The sequence below is a fragment of the Diorhabda carinulata genome, chromosome 5 (genome assembly GCF_026250575.1).
Source record: "Diorhabda carinulata isolate Delta chromosome 5, icDioCari1.1, whole genome shotgun sequence".
NCBI lineage: Eukaryota > Metazoa > Arthropoda > Insecta > Coleoptera > Chrysomelidae > Diorhabda > Diorhabda carinulata.
The window spans coordinates 18,041,571-18,062,405 of NC_079464.1; the positions used below are offsets into that span (position 1 = coordinate 18,041,571).

Consider the following 20,835-nt stretch of genomic DNA (forward strand, 5'->3'; position numbering starts at 1 on the left):
AAATTCATCCGAAGACAGCGTCGGCTAAAAATAACACGCAGTAGTGCAACAACGGCGTCTGTCGCGAGGTTTAAGCAATACTTGAACGGCGTCGTGACGCTGTTCAGAGTTGTTTACACTTATCTAAATATGAATTGAAAATAATGCTTAAGTGATACTGCCTTTTGTGAATAAACTGTTCCTTTCAAGTTAAGTTCAGTTAACATGACCAAGTTGAAGGTAGCCGTTAGGGTAAGGCCTTTATCGGACAGGTAGGTTATTTTTCACTAATAAATTACCCAACTCAATACAACAACGGGGTGTTTATTATAGAGAAATGGGCATATATATTTGTGTATTACTTTTTGATTTTATGACATGCGTTTATAAAAACATCTACACATACGGATCTAACACAAAATCTTTTAATGTTTTTTTCTTTGAAGAAATATTTATTATTCATTTCATCATGAAAAACATTACTTCACTCTACATTTGCTTGTTGACCATTATTTATCTATTACTTATAATAAATGATCATAGAATCTGCTACTTGTTGCCCTTTCTACTGATAGCTCAGTAGATTTTTGAAATTAATTTCAATATAACTAGCTTTTACCCGCGGCTTCGCTCGCATCGAATCCATTAAATAAGTATCAGAAACCATTATAATAGAAAAGAACGAACTCTGTAGCTATATTAGAACCTGAGATATAGATCTTTGAATGTAGAAAAAAAGCAAAATCCATAACTCCACATTGAATGTCCGCGTCTAGCTCCTCTCCAACTCAACCGATTTAAGTGTTCAAAAACTCGAAAGAAAGAAGGTATTTCAGCGAGTGTTCTTAAACCAAAACGAACTCTGTAGCTATATTAGAACCTCAGATATAGATCTTTGAATGTAGAAAAATTGCCAAAAACATACAAAAATCCATAAATCCACATTGAATCTCCGCGCCTAACTTCTCTCCAACTCAACCGATTTAAGTGTTTAAAAACTCAAAAGAAAGAGGATGTTTCAGCGAGTGTTCTTAAACCAAAACGAAGTCTCTATCTTGAACAGAACCTGAGATATTGAGGAAAGAACGTGTATATGTGAAAAACTCCCATAAGTAATGTACAGGGGGAAATCGCATTTGAGTATAACTTGAGAATGGTGAAAATTAGATGAAATCCGATGGTTGATGGCTGATCTGTGCATCAATATCTTTCATTGAAAAAAAAAATTAAGCAAATCGGTTGGGTAGAACGCCTGAACGGACTCGGAATGGAAATCATCAATTTTTTAAATATATAAGATAAATTCTAAGTTGCTTGAGATCTTTCATCTTCTATTAAAAAATCTTTTTGTTTTTACTAAAATTTTCTACCTTCTTAGTCTTTGGAACATAGTTTTTCGAAACAAATTCTTGAACTTCTTTATAACTTATAAGTACTCAATAATTTTTTTCCAATATTGAATGTATGTAAGAGATCGAGAATATAGAGTTGTAATATGATAATGAAATCTGATTGGAATAAACAATTCCGATTGAAAAATAATTTACCCATTTTATAAAACCATGTTTTCAAAACCAATGTAATAAATTTATTACAGATCTATAATTTATTTTTTTTATATTGATTTTGTAATTGATAGAAATAGTTTTTGTTTATTTTCGCCTAAATAATAAAAGATAAAAATCTATCATTAGTACTTTTCAAAAAAAAGCAGAGATAAAAAAACTTATTACAGCATACTATTCATAGTATTTTTAATTTTTAGGGAGACCGAAATAGAATCCGTTCCAGTTATTTCCGTGTTAAATGATGAATCTTTGGAAATAACAAATATCAAGGTAATTAAAGTTTAAATATTTTTCAGTTATAAAGGGTGCACCGAAAATCATGTACGTTTTTTCTAAAAAGAAAAATTCACTTTATTGCTAAAATCGATAAATTTTTTTATGCTGGACAAAATGAGAATTCAATAAATCAACTAGACACTAGAAAGGTAGATGACTCGAATTTCCGTTTGAGAAACAGTTCCACATATCTGCGAAATTTAATTTGCTCTATGGAATGTCGCTTTAAACTCGTTTGATCTAATTTTACATCCATTTATCATTATTTCCAGGTAACAGAACAGAATGTAGGAGATAGTCGAGAGAGAATAAGAAGATTTACCTTTGACTACTGTTTTCACGAAAACTGTTCACAAAATTATGTAGGTATTTTTTATTTTTAGGAAATAGGATTTTGGGTTACAACAAAATATAAACGTCGACGTGGAATGAGTAAATGTTATATAGTATACTGAAAATAATGATCAAATTTCTCAGTGACTCTGATAGCAAAAATTCATACTAATGTTAACTTACAGGGTAGTCCGTTTGTAAAGAATATTAAGCATACAAATAAATAGTTATTGTTATTGTTTTAGTTTTTGAGTATTAAAAACAAAATTACTGAAAGATATTTTTTACTGTATTAAAGAAGACGTCGTCAAATTCTGTTTTTAAAATAAGATAAAAAAGTCTTAAATCCAGCATGTTAAAAATGAATATATTGGTAACTACTTTATTGAACAAACTAATGATCACAGGACAGATTATACACTTTGGAAAGCTACCAAACGACACTTAAAAGACGACCTATCTTACAAAATCCATCAATTAGAAATGCAGATAGAACCTAGGTCGAAGCAATATTCAAAAACCATGCAGATTCGCAGAACATCTACAGACGACCTCCTAATCGAATGATGTAGAAGATCCTGAAGATTGAAATAAACCAGAAGGGATGTTGAAATCAGACTTACTTTCCCAAAGGAAGTTTTTAAGATGGTGGGAGCAAACATCGATCCGAAAAAGCTCCTGCTTTTTGATTTGATTACTGACGAGGTTCTAAAACAACTATCAAAAACGGCCTAGGTAAAACATCCCATTCGCATCAACACATCATTCAGATTGAAGTATGTTCCTAAGATGTGGAAAGTTGCAAAGGGTCATTATGATCCCAAACCAGGAAAGTCTCCTCATGAAGTTTCATCCTACAGGCCGATTTCATTGCTACCTGTTAATAGAAGATAAAGAACTAATTCCCGCCCATCAATTTGGTTTTAGGTAAAAACACTCCACCATAGATCAAGTTCATAGAATCACGGACAGTATTAAGAAATCCTTGGAAGAAAAGAAGGTCTGTTCCAGTGTCTTCTTAGATGTAGCACAGGCCTTTAATAAAGTGTGGCACAAAGATAATATTCCCAAATCCTCAAGTCTCACTTGTCAGATAGAGATTTCAGATTTCAGGATAGCGTACTTGCTCTATTTGTTGTAAATTAGTGACATCCCTGAACTTGAACATCACACAATAGCTACTTTCGCCGAAAATCACGCAGTTATGGCTGTGGGGAAATTAGCAGCTGGACCAAGAGATGGCATATTAAGATTTTTCGCTGAAAAGCCCATATCAAAAAGAAGCATGAAGAGCTTGATATTAAATATAAAAAAATGTATTGGCTATATTACTACAAATTATCCATCTACAATAAACTGCTTCTATACAAGCAAATATTGAGTCTTTGGAATTATGGCATACAACTCTGGGACTTTGTCAGTAAAAGTAAGAACATCGAAATTATTCAACGATTCTAGAATGCGATACTAAGGAACGTCATCAATCCACTCTGGTACTGCCGAAATACTGACATCCATCGGGATCTTCAGATAGAGTCTGTTTATGCCAGTAGCCACGAACACCAGGTGAATTTCGAAGCAATCCAGCTCCTAGACAACACAGACATGACCAGAAGACTTAAGAGGATTAAACCTTTCGAGTTAATACAACAATTATTTAGTGAGGAAGCAGAGTGCGGATAAGTGGTTTAAGTAATTTTAAAACATTATAGACTCTAATATTGCATTTAATTATACTATCTACTTGACATTCTTGATATCAAAAAATCAAAAGGATCTGGCAATTAGGCCGTTTTTTGCTAATGATTCCAATCAAATTTACTACAAACCAGATATTGCAATACAACATAACGGTATTGCAACTCGGAATTACTCGAATGAGGTTTTTGAAAAATGGGCCCTTGATCAAAACGATTCCTTCTAATTTTAATTTATATCTCATGAATGATATCTCTGAAAAAGACACTTATACAATGAAAAGTGTGGTGGACATCTGACGCATGATAGATCTTGTTATTAATGATACAAACAATATTTATTTTCTTTTGTGTCTGGCCTACCTCCATAACTTTTTTCTCTATTGAATTTGTGAATTAATTGAGTATTGACAAGGTATAAAAAATATACAGCGGTTGCTACTGAATGTCAAGATTAAGTCTTTCCACTGTTTGCAAAGTTTGATGTAATCTTCGAGGAAATGGATAGTTATATGCTATAATATAAAAGATTTTCCATGTTTCCATGTATTAGCGACGCTTAAATTCTTTAATTCGAAACTCCCACCGTTTTCACATACAGAATACAGAACAAATCGAAGTTAATAATTTTTTGTTCCAGATTTTTGAGAGAATAGAGAGAATAATAAATGAATCCATGAAACAACGTAAACATTCCTGCGTTTTAGCTTATGGTCAAAGTTCCACTGGAAAAACACATACCATGATGGGAATACCTCGCGATCCTGGTCTTATTCCAAGTTTCTGTGAAAAAATTTTTGACTACCTACAGGAAATGGCGACCGGAGAGGAGGCGTTTGACATGAAAGTTACAGTAAGGTATTATGGTTTTTAAATGTCGTCAATACAAAAGTTAATATAAATGTGCAGAATTTGATTCCCTCCCCAAATTAAATTATCAAACAGATATAATGAAATTATAGCGTTTAAACTTAGCTAAAGTATAATTTTTAAAATAAAATCTACTTCTGTTAAAGCATGTGGTGATATGGAAATTTTCAGTTACACCTTTTCAAGACAAACGGGATAGCGCGATTTGACTAAGACGAAAATAAAATTCTCTACTCGTCACAAAAAGTTGGTTTCTCTTAAGGAAACTTGTTATATTATTAACTCGGAAGAAAATGTTGAATTTAAATAATTTATTCTTTCAGGCGAGTAATTTAGCGAATAATTTTAAATTATTAAAAAATGAAAAAAGGCTTTGGTGAAACATTTTAAGGCTGTAACAGAAATTAAGCTGAGGGAGAAATTGGGAAATGGAGTATAAAATTAAACAACAGATTGGGAGAACTACAACAATAAATGAAATATTGTGTAAAACACAAAAAAGAAGTTCTATCTTTCGACTGAAATAGAATTTGTAACCGCTTTGGAAATAACAAAACTTTCATAAAACTTTAGCAATTCTAAAATAATTGATTCATTTTCAGGGTTACATAGGTGAGCAAAAATTCGTGTCGCGGGTCGATAAACAATCAGAATTTCAGAATTTTGTTGCGCGTTCTTGCATGTGTGAAAACAACTAGTGTTCTGTAAAGATAACGTGTTATAATGATGATGATGCGAGACGCAGATTTTAACGCACGCAGAATTAGTACTAGTTATCAATATGACAAATCTTTCGGTGGTTATAATTTAATCAATCCTAACCAAAATTTGATATAATCAAGCAAATAAAAATCTATTTTCAGAATTGTTATACTCGTAATACTAAGAGGTTTTCCAATAAGAGGTGTTATTTTGATATTCAAAGAAAAATGCCATTTTTTGATATAAATGACGGATGTTTATTTCATTATAAAGAGGAAGGTATGCCGTTAATAATGGAACACAACATCAGCCAAATGGCCGCCACGACTGCGCTTACAGGACCGTATCCTTTTCATGAAATTTTCCGTAAGCAAATTGCAAAGCGGCTGCCCTATGTCCTCGATAGCCTCACGAAAGGAAAGGAAAGTCGCAAGGTGTTAAATCGCAAGATCTCGGTGGCCATTTGTGATCACCTCGTCGAGAGATAACATGGTCCGGAAATTTTTCCCGTAAAATATCGATGGTTTCGTTGCTTGTGTGGCACGTAGCGCCGTCTTGTTGAAAGTAAACGTTGTCCAAATCAATACTATCCAATTCCGGCCATAAAAAATCATTAATCATCTCTCGACAGCGCAATCCATTCACCGTAACTGTTGCTCCAGCCCCATTTTCAAAAAAGTAAGGTCCAATGACACCGCCAGACCATAAACCGCACCAAACAGTCACGCGTTGAGGATGGAGAAGATTTTCAACAATAACTCTTGGGTTTTCCGAGCCCCAGATTCGACAATTTTGTTCATTGACGTAACCACCAAGGTGGAAATGGGCCTCATCAGTTAAGATGATTTTTCGATGAAATTCCGAATCATTTTCATGCATTTCAAAGACCCAATCAGCAAAGACACGACGTTGTTGATGATCGGCCGGCTTGAGTTGAGTTGTGTTAACTGAACTTTATAGACCTTAAGACCCAAGTCTTTATGCAAAATACGGTGTAATGACGTTTGTGGAATGGCTAATTCCAAAGAACGACGAGGAATGGACAAACCTGGGTTTTCTTCAACACTTTGGGCTACAGCAGCAATATTCTCAGTTGTTCTTGAGCGACGTGCACGGGTTTTATTCTTCACATCACTAACTTGTCCCAACAGCTCAAATTTTTCCACAAATTTCTGTATTGCGGTCCGAGAAGATGCTTCACGGCGACCCAAAAATGTTTTAGTTTTACAAACCGTCTCTGCCAAACTTTCACCATTTTTATAGTGAATTTTAATAATTTCAATGCGTTGTTGAAGCGTGTATTGATCCATTTTCATTAACGGCGTAGTTTCTACTTGTCAAATGTCAAAAAATGACAGCTTCAAAAGTGACATTTACCGAAATAGCGGGCTGTTCAAAATAACACCTCTTTTTGGAAAACCCTTTATAATTCATTCTGATATCAGATGAGTGAAAATACATTTAAAGGTAGTTGGTTTAGAAGCTTCTGCTTGAAAAAATCTCATATGTCCCAGAGACGATTAATGATATTAATAAATTATTCTTTTTATCTAAACTGAACGATAGTCGTAACAAACAAAATCAATTTAAATATGATTAAGAAACAAGAATTTTTTTCGCCATATCACATAAATAATAATTGTAACTTCTCAATATTTACAGCAATAAATCTTGCTTATAGATAAAATCGATGATTAATGGGGAACTACGTTGTTACACACTGTTTTTCTTATTTCGAAATTTCTCTCTCACTCGAGAAATTGTGTCCTTTATGCACGTGATGATGAAGGTATCTACATAGTATTTTACACAAACCGTAGTTATAATTTTTCTTTCTTCGGGGAGAAAATTGAAAATAGTCATAAATAATCATCATAAATATAATGAATTGTATTATTACTTACAGTAGTTGTTGTTTCGAATCTTCCAACGAAAAAATTAATAAAATCAAAAGCGGAAAATGAAAATATTATTAATGACTTATTAAAACAAAATGAATATAAAAAAAATGAAGTGGATCTAAAAGTAAAAACATTTTCCAGTTCAATTTAATATGAATGTGTTTCTTCTTCTTCTTCTTCTTCTTCTTACGTTAGGACTAGGTCCTGTATTTTCATCAAGGGTTTGCCAGGAGTAGTTGGGATGCTGAGGACCAGCTTTCATACCACCTTATAGGTGGTCGTCCAGGAGGTCGAGCTGTGTCTGGTTTCTTTTCCTTTGCAATTTTTGCTAACCGTTCATTTGGCATTATGTCAACATGGTCTCTCCATTCTCTTCTGCGGCTCCTTGCCCATCTTACTACATCCTTAATATCGCACATGTCCCTTATTTCTTCATTTTTCTTCCAATCGACTAACGTATGTCCTGTTATTGATCTCAGAGTCCGCATTTCTGTTGTTCTTAGGAGCCGTTTAGTGGTTGTGTTCTCCGCTCTAGTTTCTATTGCATATGTCATGCAGGTTTTATATATTCTAATTTTACATTTTGTGCTCATGTATTTAGTTCGCCAAATTAAATCTCTAAGGTATCCTGATATTAATGCGGTCTTCGTTGTTTGTGCTTTTACTTCTTTCTTTAGATTTCTATCGCTTGTTATGTTTGTCCCTAGATATTTGAAGGACATCACTTGTTCTACACTCTGATCGTAGATCGCTAGTTTACATCTTCTCGGTTCTTTAGATATTGTCAGAGATTTTGTTTTTTTTGTGGATATTTGCAAGTTGTATGTGTTCGTTATTTGTTGGAATTTATATTGGAGCTTCTGTAGGTTATCTTCGTCTTCCGAGATGATTACTGCGTTATCAGCATAGCATATTATTTTTATCTCTGTGTCTCCCATTCGGTATCCTCTCCCGGCTTGCTTTACTTCGTTGATGATTTCGTCCATTATAATATTGAACAGGATTGGGCTTAGGCCCCTTGTCTGATACCAGTTGCCACAGGTATTTTATTGCCTAATTTGTTTGCCGTTCTCACAAAGGTATAATTATCGGTGTTAAGTTTTTCGATAACTCTTATTATATTGGGGTGAACGTTCCTTTTTTTTAGTAGAGTTATAACATTAGTTAAGCGTATCCTATCAAACGCTTGGGTGAGATCAATGAAGCACATAAAGGCTGCCTTATTAAACTCTATGGCTTTTTCAGTTATTTGGCGCATTATAAATATAGCATCTATAGCAGATCTGTTGTTTCTGAAACCTTGCTGTTCTTCACATATCCCGGTAGACATTACTTCTTCTGATAAGATTTTAGTGAATAGTTTCAGAACCGTAGTCATCAGGCTAATGCCTCGATAATTTTGGGTATCGGTTTTTTCTCCCTTTTTGAAAATCGGTATCAGAATACTTTCTTTCCATTCAGATGGTACATTTTTGACCTCTAGTATTTTATTGAAGAGGGATTGTAGTTCATCATACAGTTTGATCATTTCGTTTGTTATTTCGTCGATGCCTGGGGTTTTTCTGTTCTTTATCTTGGCTATCATTTGTTGTATTTTATGCAGGGAGAAAATCCTATTTTGTATTCCATTGATGTTTTCATCTTCGTAGGGTAATTCCTATGCTGATACGTTAGCTTGTGATGAACTATAAAGTTTTTCAAAATGTCTTTTCCATTCGTCTGTCGTGATTTTTGTATTTTGTATGTATTCATTTATTGGTTTTCTCAGAAGATTCCACATTTTTTTCTGTCCCCCATATAAGTCATGTTCCATATCATTCGAAAACTTATCCCAGTGATCTCTTTTAATTTTTCGAATATTTTCGTTGACTCTATTTCTTACAGCTTTATAGTCATTAGACGTTGTTTCATTGGATCTGTATTGCAGGTACGATTTTCTTTTTTCTTCGGCTAGGATCTTGACTTCTTGTCTAAACCACGGTTTTGTATTTGTTCTTCCCCCTTTTTTATAGTCCCTCTTCCACAGGCTTCTTCTGCTGCTTGTAGTATATTAGTTCTTAGTTTTGTCCATGCTGTTTCGATGTCATCTGTCTCTTGGATATTATTAGCAGCAATTTTCTCTCTGAGCCTTTATTGATAAAGGTATTTTGTCGACTCGTCTGATAGGGATTCTACATTCAATTTGCTTACTTCTTCGATAGGTTTGTTACAAGAACGTTGAATGATTGTTCGCATTTTTGCCATTACAAGCTGGTGGTTAGTTCCTGCATTTTCAGAAGTTAGAGATCTAGTATCCTGTATTCTTGTCGGATGGATATTTTTATTTGTAATTACATAATCTATAGTTGATTTATGTCCTCGTGTATTTTCGAATGTATATTTATGTTGTGGTTTATGTGGGTAGAAGGTATTATTAATTCTTAGTTCATTGTGTATGCATAGCTGTATCATTTTTTCACCACTCTCATTGATTGTTTCTTCGTTAAATCGATTTTTGATACCGGGAATAAGTTCATCGCCAATTCTTGCATTGAAATCCCCTAAGATTATTATTCCGTCATGATTGGGTATACCGTCTAAGACTGTTTGTAATGTCTGATAGAATAGGTCTATATCCGCCTGTGTTTTGCTGCTGTCGGGTGCGTAAATACTTATTATATGCGTTGGTCTTGATTTTTGTGGGTTGATCGTCGCCTGAAGTATTCTGTCGTTAACGTATATTATATTGCTGATTTGGTTCTCGTAGCTTTCGTGTAGCAGTAAGCCAACTCCTGATGTTGCTCTTTCATTTTTATTCTTGCCGCTGTATATTAGAATGTAGTTTCCATATTTGCTGTTGCCTTTGCCCTTCTTTTTAGTCTCCGAAAGGGCGCATATATCTAATTTGTGTCTTTTTATTTCGAGTAAAATTTCTTGGTCTTTATTATTAAATGATGTTACATTCCAGCATTCAATTCCTAGTAAAGTCGTTATCCTTTTGCGCTTAATCCTTTTTCTCGCCGGGTTGTCATTATTTAATCCAGTCACATCCGAGGCTAAACCGTTGGATCTCTGAGCACTTTGTTTTTTTCACCCAAGCAGGTCGCTAGCCTCACTTGGAACCCTCCTCTTATACCCGGGCTTGGGACCGGCTATGAAACCACTACTCAGTCCACCCAGCGATATCACAGGCAGAGTTGAATGTGTTTAATTTCCTTTTTATCAATTTTCTGCTTAACAGTTATTCGGGATAGTTAGCGTTAATGATCCTGCTGTTAAAAATGTTCGTCCGCCTATAGATTTCATGACACTTTCAATCGAATTAGCTTATCAACGTAGCGCCCGACTGTTTCACGTTTTTCATGATGCAAAAACTAGGTTTCCAGTCTAAATCAGACGAAAAATATCATATTCGTGCATGAATGTCATTCTAATTGGAAAAATTGTCATGACTAAAATCATCGAAATTGCTCCACCATTAAAAAACGTATATTTGTGCAAATTTAATGGTATTCGCTTAAAATAATACTTACAGGTAGTAATATTTGATTAAATGACTTTGATGTTATTGTTTGATATCCATTTGTATAATTATTTCGAATGGTGTTACTTTTCTTAAATTTATTGTAAACAGAAGAATATAATAGAAGCTACCATAATCAATAATACCAACATTATACAGGGTGATTCATTAAGAATGTCCAATCTTTGAACTGTAGATTCTAGACCTCAAAATATGATGATTCTGCTCAACATGCCTTATGCAAATATTGCTTGTTTCCGAGATAGTTCAAAGTTTAAATTTAAATTTTTTATGTTTTCACAATTTCTCTTTGAAAATTGGCAATTTTACGTTTTTTGTCATGAGGAATCATTATTTGTACTCTAATTTAACATTGCTAATAGAGGGCGCTAGTTATACTTGTTTGTGTTGATTAAATTAATGTAAACTTTTTTGGGACTAAACTTACAACTAAAATAATAAAAAAATATTAAAAAGCGATAAATTCTACAAAAAAAAAAGTTACTCTTCTTTTATTTGTGTAACTCAATCGGTTATCGAGTTATTTGCTTCTAAAAGCGTCTACAATTTGCCCATTTTTTGCAAGATAAACAAAATGTTAACCCAGATTTTCTGGATACAATTCTTTTTACTGATGAGGCAACATTTACCAGACGAGGAATATTTAATTACAAAAATTATCATTTGTGGGAATCTGAAAATGCTATGAAGAAACACATTTTCAGTACGAGTTTAAGGTTAACATTTGGTGTGGTGTAATATGTGGGTATTTAAGAGGTCCTTTTGAACTGCCAACCAATTTAAATGGACCTCTTTATTTAGATTTTTTTCAAGAACATTTACACGAATTACTAGAGGATATACCTCTCGCTTTAAGACAAAATTTGTGGTTTTTGCACGACGGAGCACCACTATATTATCCTTTACAAGTTCGTCAATACTTAAACGAACAGTTTCCGCATCGATGGATTGGTCGTGGGAGTGAATTTGCTTGGCCACCAAGAGGCCCTGATTTAGATATTTTGAATTTTTCAATTTAGTCGCAAATGAAGGCATTAGTTTACAAAGAAAAAACTACTTCTTTTCCACAACTGTGACGGAAAATAGAAGAAGCCGCGGATGTAATTAAAAATAATAGACAAGGATTATTTGATATTAAGAGATCTTTACGAAAGCGGATCATAAAGTCTATTGAAGTAAATTGTGGGCATTTTGAGCATTTGCTTTGAAGTTTTTTATTTTTGTTTACAAATCTGTTATTGTTATTTAAGGAATAATAAAATTTCTTTATGAAAAAATTAAAATTTATTGAACTTTTTAGAAACAAATAACTTTACAACCGATTGAGTTACACGAATCAAAGAAGAATAACTTTTTTTCGTAGAATTTAACACTTTTCAATATTTTTTTATTATTTTAGCTGTAAGTTTAGCCCCAAAAAAGTTTACTTTGATTTAATTAATACAAACAAGTGTAACTAGCGCCCTCTATTAGCAATGTTAAATTAGAGTGCAAATTATGATTCCTCATGCCAAAAAACGTAAAATTGCCAATTTTCAAAGAGAAAACCCAAAATTGTGAAAACATAAAAAATTATTGCGAAAATCAAAATTTAAATTTAAACTGTGAAACAAGCAATATTTGCCCAAGACATGTTGAGCAGAATCATCATATTTTGAGGTCTAGAATCTACAGTTCAGAGATTGGACATTCTTAATGAATCACCCTGTATATTTGAAAATTTCCAACCAAAACATTAATAGTTTACACTATTTCTTATTCTGTTTCATTCTATCTGAATATTCCGTTTTTAATCTGAACTTAAAAAAAATTAAACATCATATATTTACTACATTTACTAATAATTGTTTACGAATACGAGGGTGAATCAAATATAAACGAGACTTTTGGACCTGCGCGCGCAATAGTGATGAAAGAACGTTCCGCTGTTATTGGCTGTTAGATTGGTTTGTCAGGAGTGGGGGAAGCACGTGACTCGCTCAGTGTCCATCGTTACGATGTCCGAGCAGGAGGTACCTCCCTCTATTGCGCAACGTATTGTTATAAAGTTTTTAGCTGCAGAAGATGTAAAACCGGCCGAAATCTTGAGAAGATTGACTGCACAGTTCGGGGGAGAGTCGCTGTCGCGAGCTAGAGTGTTTGCTTGGCACCAGCATTACAGCGGGCAACATCGACAGTGTTCGTCAACTTGTTGAAGGTGATAGGCGTCTAACAACTTCGGATATTGCAATTAAGGTTGGAATAAGTTATGGGAGCACTTACTCTATACTCTCAGAGGAGCTAGGGTATCGCAAGGTGTGTGCCAGGTGGGTTCCTCGTCTTCTGACAGTTGACCAGAAACTGAATCGTTTTCAAGTGTGTGAGCGTCTTCTTGCTCGATTTCGGGAAGAAGGAGACCCATTTCTTTCTCACATTGTCACCTGTGATGAAACGTGGGTGCATCACTACACCCCTGAGTCGAAACAAGCGAGTATGGAGTGGAGGAAGAAAGGAGAAACCGGACCAGTGAAAGCCAAGTCACGATTATCGGCTGGCAAGGTTTTGGCTACCGTTTTTTTTGACCAGTGTGGCCTGCTGCACCTTGATTTTTTGCATGAGCGCAGAACAATTAATGCGGTGTACTACTGCAAAATTTTGACTGAGGTCAGACTTGCATATCGCCGCAAAAGACGACACCTTCCAATGAGAAAAGTGATTCTCCTCCATGACAATGCTCGCCCCCATACGGCAGCCCTGACAGTACAAAAATTGGAGCAACTGGGTTGGGAGACACTGGAACACCCTCCATACAGTCCAGACCTGTCTCCCTGCGACTTCCATGTCTTTGGTCCTCTCAAGGAAGCTTTGGGAGGGCAAAAATTCCACAGCGATAATGAGGTTGAAGCATATGTGCGCAATTGGCTAGAAACACGACCTGACTCTTTTTACCTGGAAGGAATTAAAAAATTACCTATACGCTGGGAAAAATGTGTTTCTAAATCAGGAGATTATGTAGAAAAATAAACTATGATTGTTTGTGCGTTTAAAATCAAAATAAATAAATTTGTCCATAAACGGTATTTAATTCATTCAAAAACTGGTCTATTAATTTCAAACTCTGTTTCTATAAAATGTAGAATGTATTATACAATACTTATTCACTAAACAATGTGAATTCCCTCCAAAACTTTCCGATGAAACTGCGCCAAACTTTCACACTCAACTCCTTTATGATTTATCTGTGTTTAGTTGTAAAATCGCAGAGTTCGTGATACGACACGCAAAGTTTTCTTCAAAAAGTCCTTTTAATCAGTTTTCGTGGAAATTTCTATAGGAAATTATGTCTTGAGTTTCTTAATAAATTTGATTGTATATATAAGATTTTCATGATATAAACTAAGTTTTTTTGTTTTTAATGGAAGGTCATAAGTGATTAAGGAATTTTGGATTTTATCAGGTAATTAGCTTTATTATATAAGGTGTTCAATACATTAATTTCGAGAGCAATTGACGTTTTAACCATACATACTATAAAATTCTAGTGATTTGGTACTAATACCGATGTAATATAGGTAATTGAAAGCACAAATAAATTTATATTACACACGTAAATCCAGAGTAAGTTGTTTAGTGACAATCCATGAGATCTTTCTGTTTCTACAGCATACGTCGCTTCTCTACATCAATTCTTCTTTAACCTTTTCTCCTATTGCTAACTACTGGACACAAGTCATTTATGCCACCAAAGGCGTCAAATGCTGTACTTGAATGTATCTAATCAATGAAATACTAAAATTTTGTAATATTCCAATGTATTAAGAAATTCGATAAAAGTATAAGCTTTCATTTTGAAATCTTCGAGGCTTAAAATTTCAAAATAAATGCTAGACTCACAAATATTCATTTCAACTTTTTTAATTACTTTGATCTCTTCTATTATCTGTCAAAATTTTGTATAGTTTAGATTGTGTATAGCTTTCATTCACTTAAACATTGACAATTTCGTAGATTTTAATTTTTGTATTTTATCACAAATTATCAATATTTTTTAAAAGGAGATGTTAGTCTACATCCGCAATACGTACAGGTATAAATATAGAAAAGCTGAAAATCAACAATCTCAAATGTATCAAACATCATAATCGAATATAATATTTAATGTTTAAAAACAACATACAAAAATCCTTATTATTAGTGTCTGAAACCTTCATCATTGTTACTACGTCGTAATATTTAAAAATTATTGCAGTTACTTAGAAATATATAATGAAAAAGTCAGAGATCTCTTGAATTCGGCAAACGAAGCTAAGAAAACATCATTAAAGATAAGAGAACATCCTAAAAAAGGACCATATGTTCAAGGTAAGTCTAAACAAAATCAAGTTCTATTTTAAGATGTAAATCCACTGAACGTAAAAGGAAAAAAATGGGTAAAATGAATGTTTTATTTAGGTCTTTCGGAACAACTAGTAAAAACTTCTTCTGATCTCCATTACTGGTTAGAGGAAGGAAACAAACATCGCAAAACAGCAGCGACCCACTCAAATCCTCAATCAAGTAGAAGTCATTCCGTTTTTGTTATTAATTGCGATGGAATTAAATTAAATCTAATAGACTTGGCTGGAAGCGAAAGGGCTGCAAATAGATGTTTTAATATTTCCAGATTTAAAGAAGGGTCTAGTATAAATAAAAGCATAGTGGCTTTGGGAAATGTCATATCCGCTTTGGGTAAGTTCGACTATATTAACCGTTGAGACATAATTTTATTCTTAGACAATTATTCAAATACATACAAAAATATGTATATAATCATGAAACTTCCAAATTGTTTTCAGCTGATCAAACTTTAAAACAAGCCAGAGGTATACGAAGACGATTTGTTCCTTACAGAGATTCTGTTTTAACATGGCTTTTGAAGGATATTTTAGGTGGAAATTCCAATACCGTTATGGTTGCAAGTAAGTTCATATACCGATGATACAACGTTTCCAAATTACTAAATTGATCTATAATTATACTTTATAAACAAAAATTTGTAAAAAGTAAGTTATATATAAAGTAAAAAATACGTGTTTATAAGAAACTCGTTACCTCATTATTGAACTTGAAGATTTTGAATTTGTAGTTTCATCTCTCGCGAAGATATGAAACAAACATTTCTTCATATAGTCATATAATTTCTCTAGTTTCGTTACTTATTCACAAGGCCATCCTATATAGTAAGTTTTTAATTGTCTTAAAAGCGGTTTTTGATTAATTCTTCAGACAATCCCTCGTATTCGCGTCGCAACGTATCAGGGTACATTCTTTTATTTTCTAGCTGTCTCTCCGTCCAGCATCTGCTATAATGAGACCGTTAACACTTTGCGTTTTGGGCAACGCGCCAAAAATATAATTTTCCGTCCAGTCGTCCACGAAGACCCCAAAGAAAAGACCATTCGAGAATTAAGAGCAGAAATATTCAAATTGAAAGAATTGTTAAAAACTTTACAGGTACAATATACATTTTGTAATTATTAATTATCTACATGTTCATAGGTTGAAGTCGTAGGTTTTAACCTAACGTATTCTTATCATAATAGAATAGATAATTATTTTTGTGTGTGAATGTAGAATATTTTTTTATTGGTTACTTAAATATTTCCACAGAGGTCATAAAGACATATATAAATATATATCTTTCATTTTTGACATTGAAAATTAATTATAAATGAAAAGAAGAAAATATTGATGACTTTTGACGTTCGTAAAATGTCATTAATATTGGCAAATTAAAAAAACGTATTCGTCGCACTATTTCATACTTAGCGTATCTCAATTCTAAATTATGTAAAATAAGTTTGATAAGTTTAAAAATACCATTCCTTTTTCTTTTTTAGTTGCCGTGTTTAAATCAGATGTACTTCCAGAAGGATATTAATAGAGATACGAAAGATGATGTTTTACCGAAGACACATTTAAATCCTACGAATTGCGTATTATCTCTTTTAACGGATAAATTAGATGCAGTCGAAGGACCCATATTCGCCAATGAAGAACTTATCCCAGTTATTGATGTAGAAACTAAAGTTGAACAAAAAGAATCGAGGGCAATTTTTATGATGTCTACGAATAAAATTGATTGCGAAAAACGTGGTTCCAACGATTCCATAGTTTCATCTAAATCTGTCGCGTCGAATCAAAGTTCAGAGCAGGATTCTTCGCGTCGTAGTAGTTTAAGAACAGAATCATCACCGAAATCAGTTTCCGCGCATTCGAGAGCCTCGTCTAAAAAACAATCTCCAAAAACGACGTCAAATGAAAATTTAAGCAAAAAGTCAGAATCAAAAATTAATTCCGGTTCTAAAAACTCGGCAAGATCTCAAGTAGTAGCTGCTGTTACGAGTAGATTATATAACAAAGTCAAGAAAAAAGAAGTAGCCACGGATACCGACGATATTAATACGTATAATTTATCCGTTATCCCCGCAGAATTGATGATTGCCGAAAATGCGCGAGCACGACTTCGAAATATAACTAGAAGAGCATTGAGAGCCAACAGAGTTAAAAATCAAGATATACAAACAGATTTTTCTCCTATTGTTAGAATCAAAGAAGCTTCTACTCATACTTCTGATCTCAAAATATATTTAGAAGAAATCAAAAATGTTGAAACTATGACTTCAACAATCAATAGTATAGACGCTTGCGTAGATTGCTCTGATCTCATTAATACCGTAACTGATACAGATACTGTTAAAAGTTTATTAATAACAAGAAGTTGCGGAACACAATTTAGTAAAGAAGATTCCCAAAAGAAACATATAGTACCGAAACCTTCTACGCTTATTTCATTCACAAAATACCTCAAAGGAACCAAAGAAAATGTAGCCACCGATGCTATTTATACAAACGTAGTGAATATAAATATATCGAATAATTATGTTCAGGGAGATAAACCCAGTGACAGCGTCTCTTCTGATAGTTTAGATCATTACGAATCTCAAAGTGCCTATATGGTTACGCCCGATCTCTTAAGTAATCATCCTCCGCTAGAAACTTCTTCTAAAGAAGTCCAAACTTGGTACCATGGAAGTGTTGTAGAGCTTCAAGACGAATTTTCGGAAACCGTCGAGTATGCAAATGAGGATACAACTAAAGTTTATAACAAAGCGAAGTGTTCATGGATACCAACTCATTCTGTAGCTGTACCTTCCATTAAAATGTTAAAAGGACATTTAGCCGAAACACACCGAACAACAGGACAAGAAGAAGAATTTTGTTTACCGCTAAAAGAATTTAAAGTAGTTCCGGCCAAACCGAAAATTATTCATAGTAGCGAAAACGATTACGATGATACGGTAATAGTGAATGAGCCGCGCGTTCTCCAACACGTAAACGAATGTAAAGAAAATATCGAAACTTTGAAAAACCCCGGAACAATTCGTTCCGGTTTGTCTAAAAAGATTTTACCATGCGAAAGAGGAGACGCTCAAAGAATGGTCAGTGCAATGTCAGCGTTTTTGGAAGAAGCAACCGATATGATGTCGAAACTATCCGAAAAAGTGGAAGAACCGCGAGCATACGATATGCAAATTACAGTTAGCGGATTAAAAACTTGTAGAAGCCTAACGAAAAAGAAAAAATCTGTTCGCAGTATAGAATGTGAAAAAGAAAAGTCTATTAAACAAGACGATCAACAAACTGAGAACAAAAAGTGTTTCAAAGATCAAAGTTCTCAAACAATACTGCCATTCACATATAACTGTTCTACTCAGTTTGATATACGTGATCTTCCTTCACTTCCAATTAACAAATATGAAATACCTTTCGAAGCTGCTTGTTCGCAGCTAGAAAAAACGTTATCTCTCGTTCACGATCCTAGAGAACTTTCCATAGGAAGTGACGTTCTGGATGTTGATATGGATACAGCCCCGTGTTTCTCTGATTATGGTAGTTTACCCAAAATGCAAAAGAAAAAATATAGAACGTGGTCTATGACGCCAAGGTCGTATTTAAAACAATTAACCGCGATGAGAAAAGACATAGTAGAATGTTCCAGAGATTATATGAAAAGTTTTAGCGAACATGTCAAAAGTAGTGGAGATCACGTTAATTACAATCACGAAATTAGCGATAGAGATTTTATTAAAAATGATACCTAGGTAAAGCTGAATCAATTCTGTCGAGCGTTTTATTTTGTGATATTTTGTAAGATTCAAATTATATTAAACAAAAAATATTTTGTTTATTTTCAAAATGAATACTGATGAGTTTTAAATGATCGTCTTGCCGTCATTTCGACTTAAAAATTGATAACATTATAAAAAAATTTTTACTAGTAAAGAAGGTTTCAAATAAATATTCATTTTATAAGGCAGTAATTCCGTACGTTTTCACTAACTAACAAGAAAAAATAAATAAACTTAATCTCATTCGAAATTAATTTTGGGAATCCAATATCAACTCGATATTTTTACTGGATTTTTTTTATACTTTTAGGATCTTGTTTTTGGAGTCCGTACCTATATTATGACGTACGTAAAAATGTATCGGTTTGTTTTTAATAAGCAATGGTTCTTATTCTATATTTCAATAGTATTTTTTTCCTATGCCATATCTTTCTACATGCGAGTATCATTTAATTTTTTACTCATTTTTAGATACGAGCAAACTGATATAAATTGTGCCTTCTATAAGTATAATCAGTAGGAATAGTCAATTCCAGTTTACATACAGTGTTTATGTAATCTTCAACAGAGGCGTAGGTAGCGTGGTCTAATCTGGAGGAGGGTTAATACGTTTTAGCGAGACTCTTTATTTTTTGCGTTCGCTGAAGGTAGTTACCATTTGGTAGACACGAATTATTCTAAACGAATGAGTATGAATCTGATCATTTATGATAAAGTATGGAGGGCCTCCAGAGACGAGAATCCGCCTATGACACTGCTAAGCATATGGGGAGAATTTATAAAAAAAAACAAACATCAAGAAAATTGGTAATAAAAAATAATATTTCGGTATAACTCAGCTACCTGATGTGATCTAATCATAAGCGTGTTCAAATTTATATATTATTTCCTTTTCCATCATAAGAATCTTTAGAATTGAAACTTAAATATCATCACTAACTTTCTTTCGAATGGTTTTGAAAATATGGTGGATTCCCGTATGTTATTTAGAAAAATTATCGGTCAACTATCATCAGTTTTTTATTTTATCAATTTTAGACTGAAAAACTGATGTTAATCAAATCAAATTTACGTAATATTTATCATAGAATATATATAAAAAAACAAAATACTCAGTTATGAACAAAAAGAAAAGTTATTTTAAATGCGTAAAAATTCCGATAATAAATAATAAAATGCCTGACTGACTGAATTTGTTCTAAGTAGAAACATAAAAATAACTAAATTTTGTAATAACTTTGACAATTTTTTTATAAATGAAACTAATTTGTAGACTGGTATAATCAATTTTACTTATTTTTATGTAGTAGACTGGTTTTAATAGTTTTCTTTTTATATTTAACGATATTATAGTAAATTGAAAGACTAAGACCATCTTTGATTATTAGCTCTAAATAAAAATTTAACAAATATCATCAGTTAGTTTCAGTTGATACATTTACACCATATTCCCAACTCGTCAATAAATCAGATCTAATTATGAAAATTCAAGTACACTCCTGTCCTGTAGAGCTTCCTTAAGGGTGCACCTGGACCATTTTAGGAATCGCTGTTGTAGACTAATAAATTTTTATGAATGTGTAAATTATCAGTTTGAAGGGCGGTAAAATCGTTTAAAATTTCGAGAATTCTACCAAAGAAAGGAAAGTTGTAATAGTTAAATAAAACTTTTGGTGCCTGGCACGTGTTAACTTTTCGACTATAATTGTATATGACCAAACTATTAATTAAGAAATTCGAGTTTTTATTTTCATTTCTATGTATAAGAAACATTAGAGATTATATATAACATAAATTAATATTTAACAAATACCTTCGCATGTAAAAAATGAACAA

General features: G+C 33.2%; 1 protein-coding gene across 1 annotated transcript; it reads left to right on the plus strand.

Annotated features, from left to right (window-relative positions):
* The first annotated feature begins 204 nt into the window (after positions 1-204).
* Positions 205-19,071, plus strand: LOC130894295 (uncharacterized). Its single transcript, XM_057801016.1, has 9 exons — positions 205-251; positions 1,745-1,817; positions 2,096-2,185; positions 4,494-4,711; positions 15,078-15,190; positions 15,281-15,556; positions 15,664-15,786; positions 16,149-16,321; positions 16,708-19,071. The coding sequence occupies exons 1-9, from the start codon at positions 205-207 to the stop codon at positions 18,970-18,972; spliced, it is 3,378 nt and encodes a 1,125-aa protein (XP_057656999.1). The 3' UTR covers positions 18,973-19,071.
* The last annotated feature ends 1,764 nt before the right edge of the window (positions 19,072-20,835 follow it).

Coding starts and splice junctions, on each gene's coding strand:
- LOC130894295 (XM_057801016.1), top strand. CDS start 205: ATGACCAAGTTGAAGGTAGCCGTTAGGGTAAGGCCTTTATCGGACAG. Junction 4,712..15,077: donor GACATGAAAGTTACAGTAAG/GTATTATGGTTT, acceptor AAATTATTGCAG/TTACTTAGAAATATATAATG. Junction 16,322..16,707: donor AATTGTTAAAAACTTTACAG/GTACAATATACA, acceptor TTTCTTTTTTAG/TTGCCGTGTTTAAATCAGAT.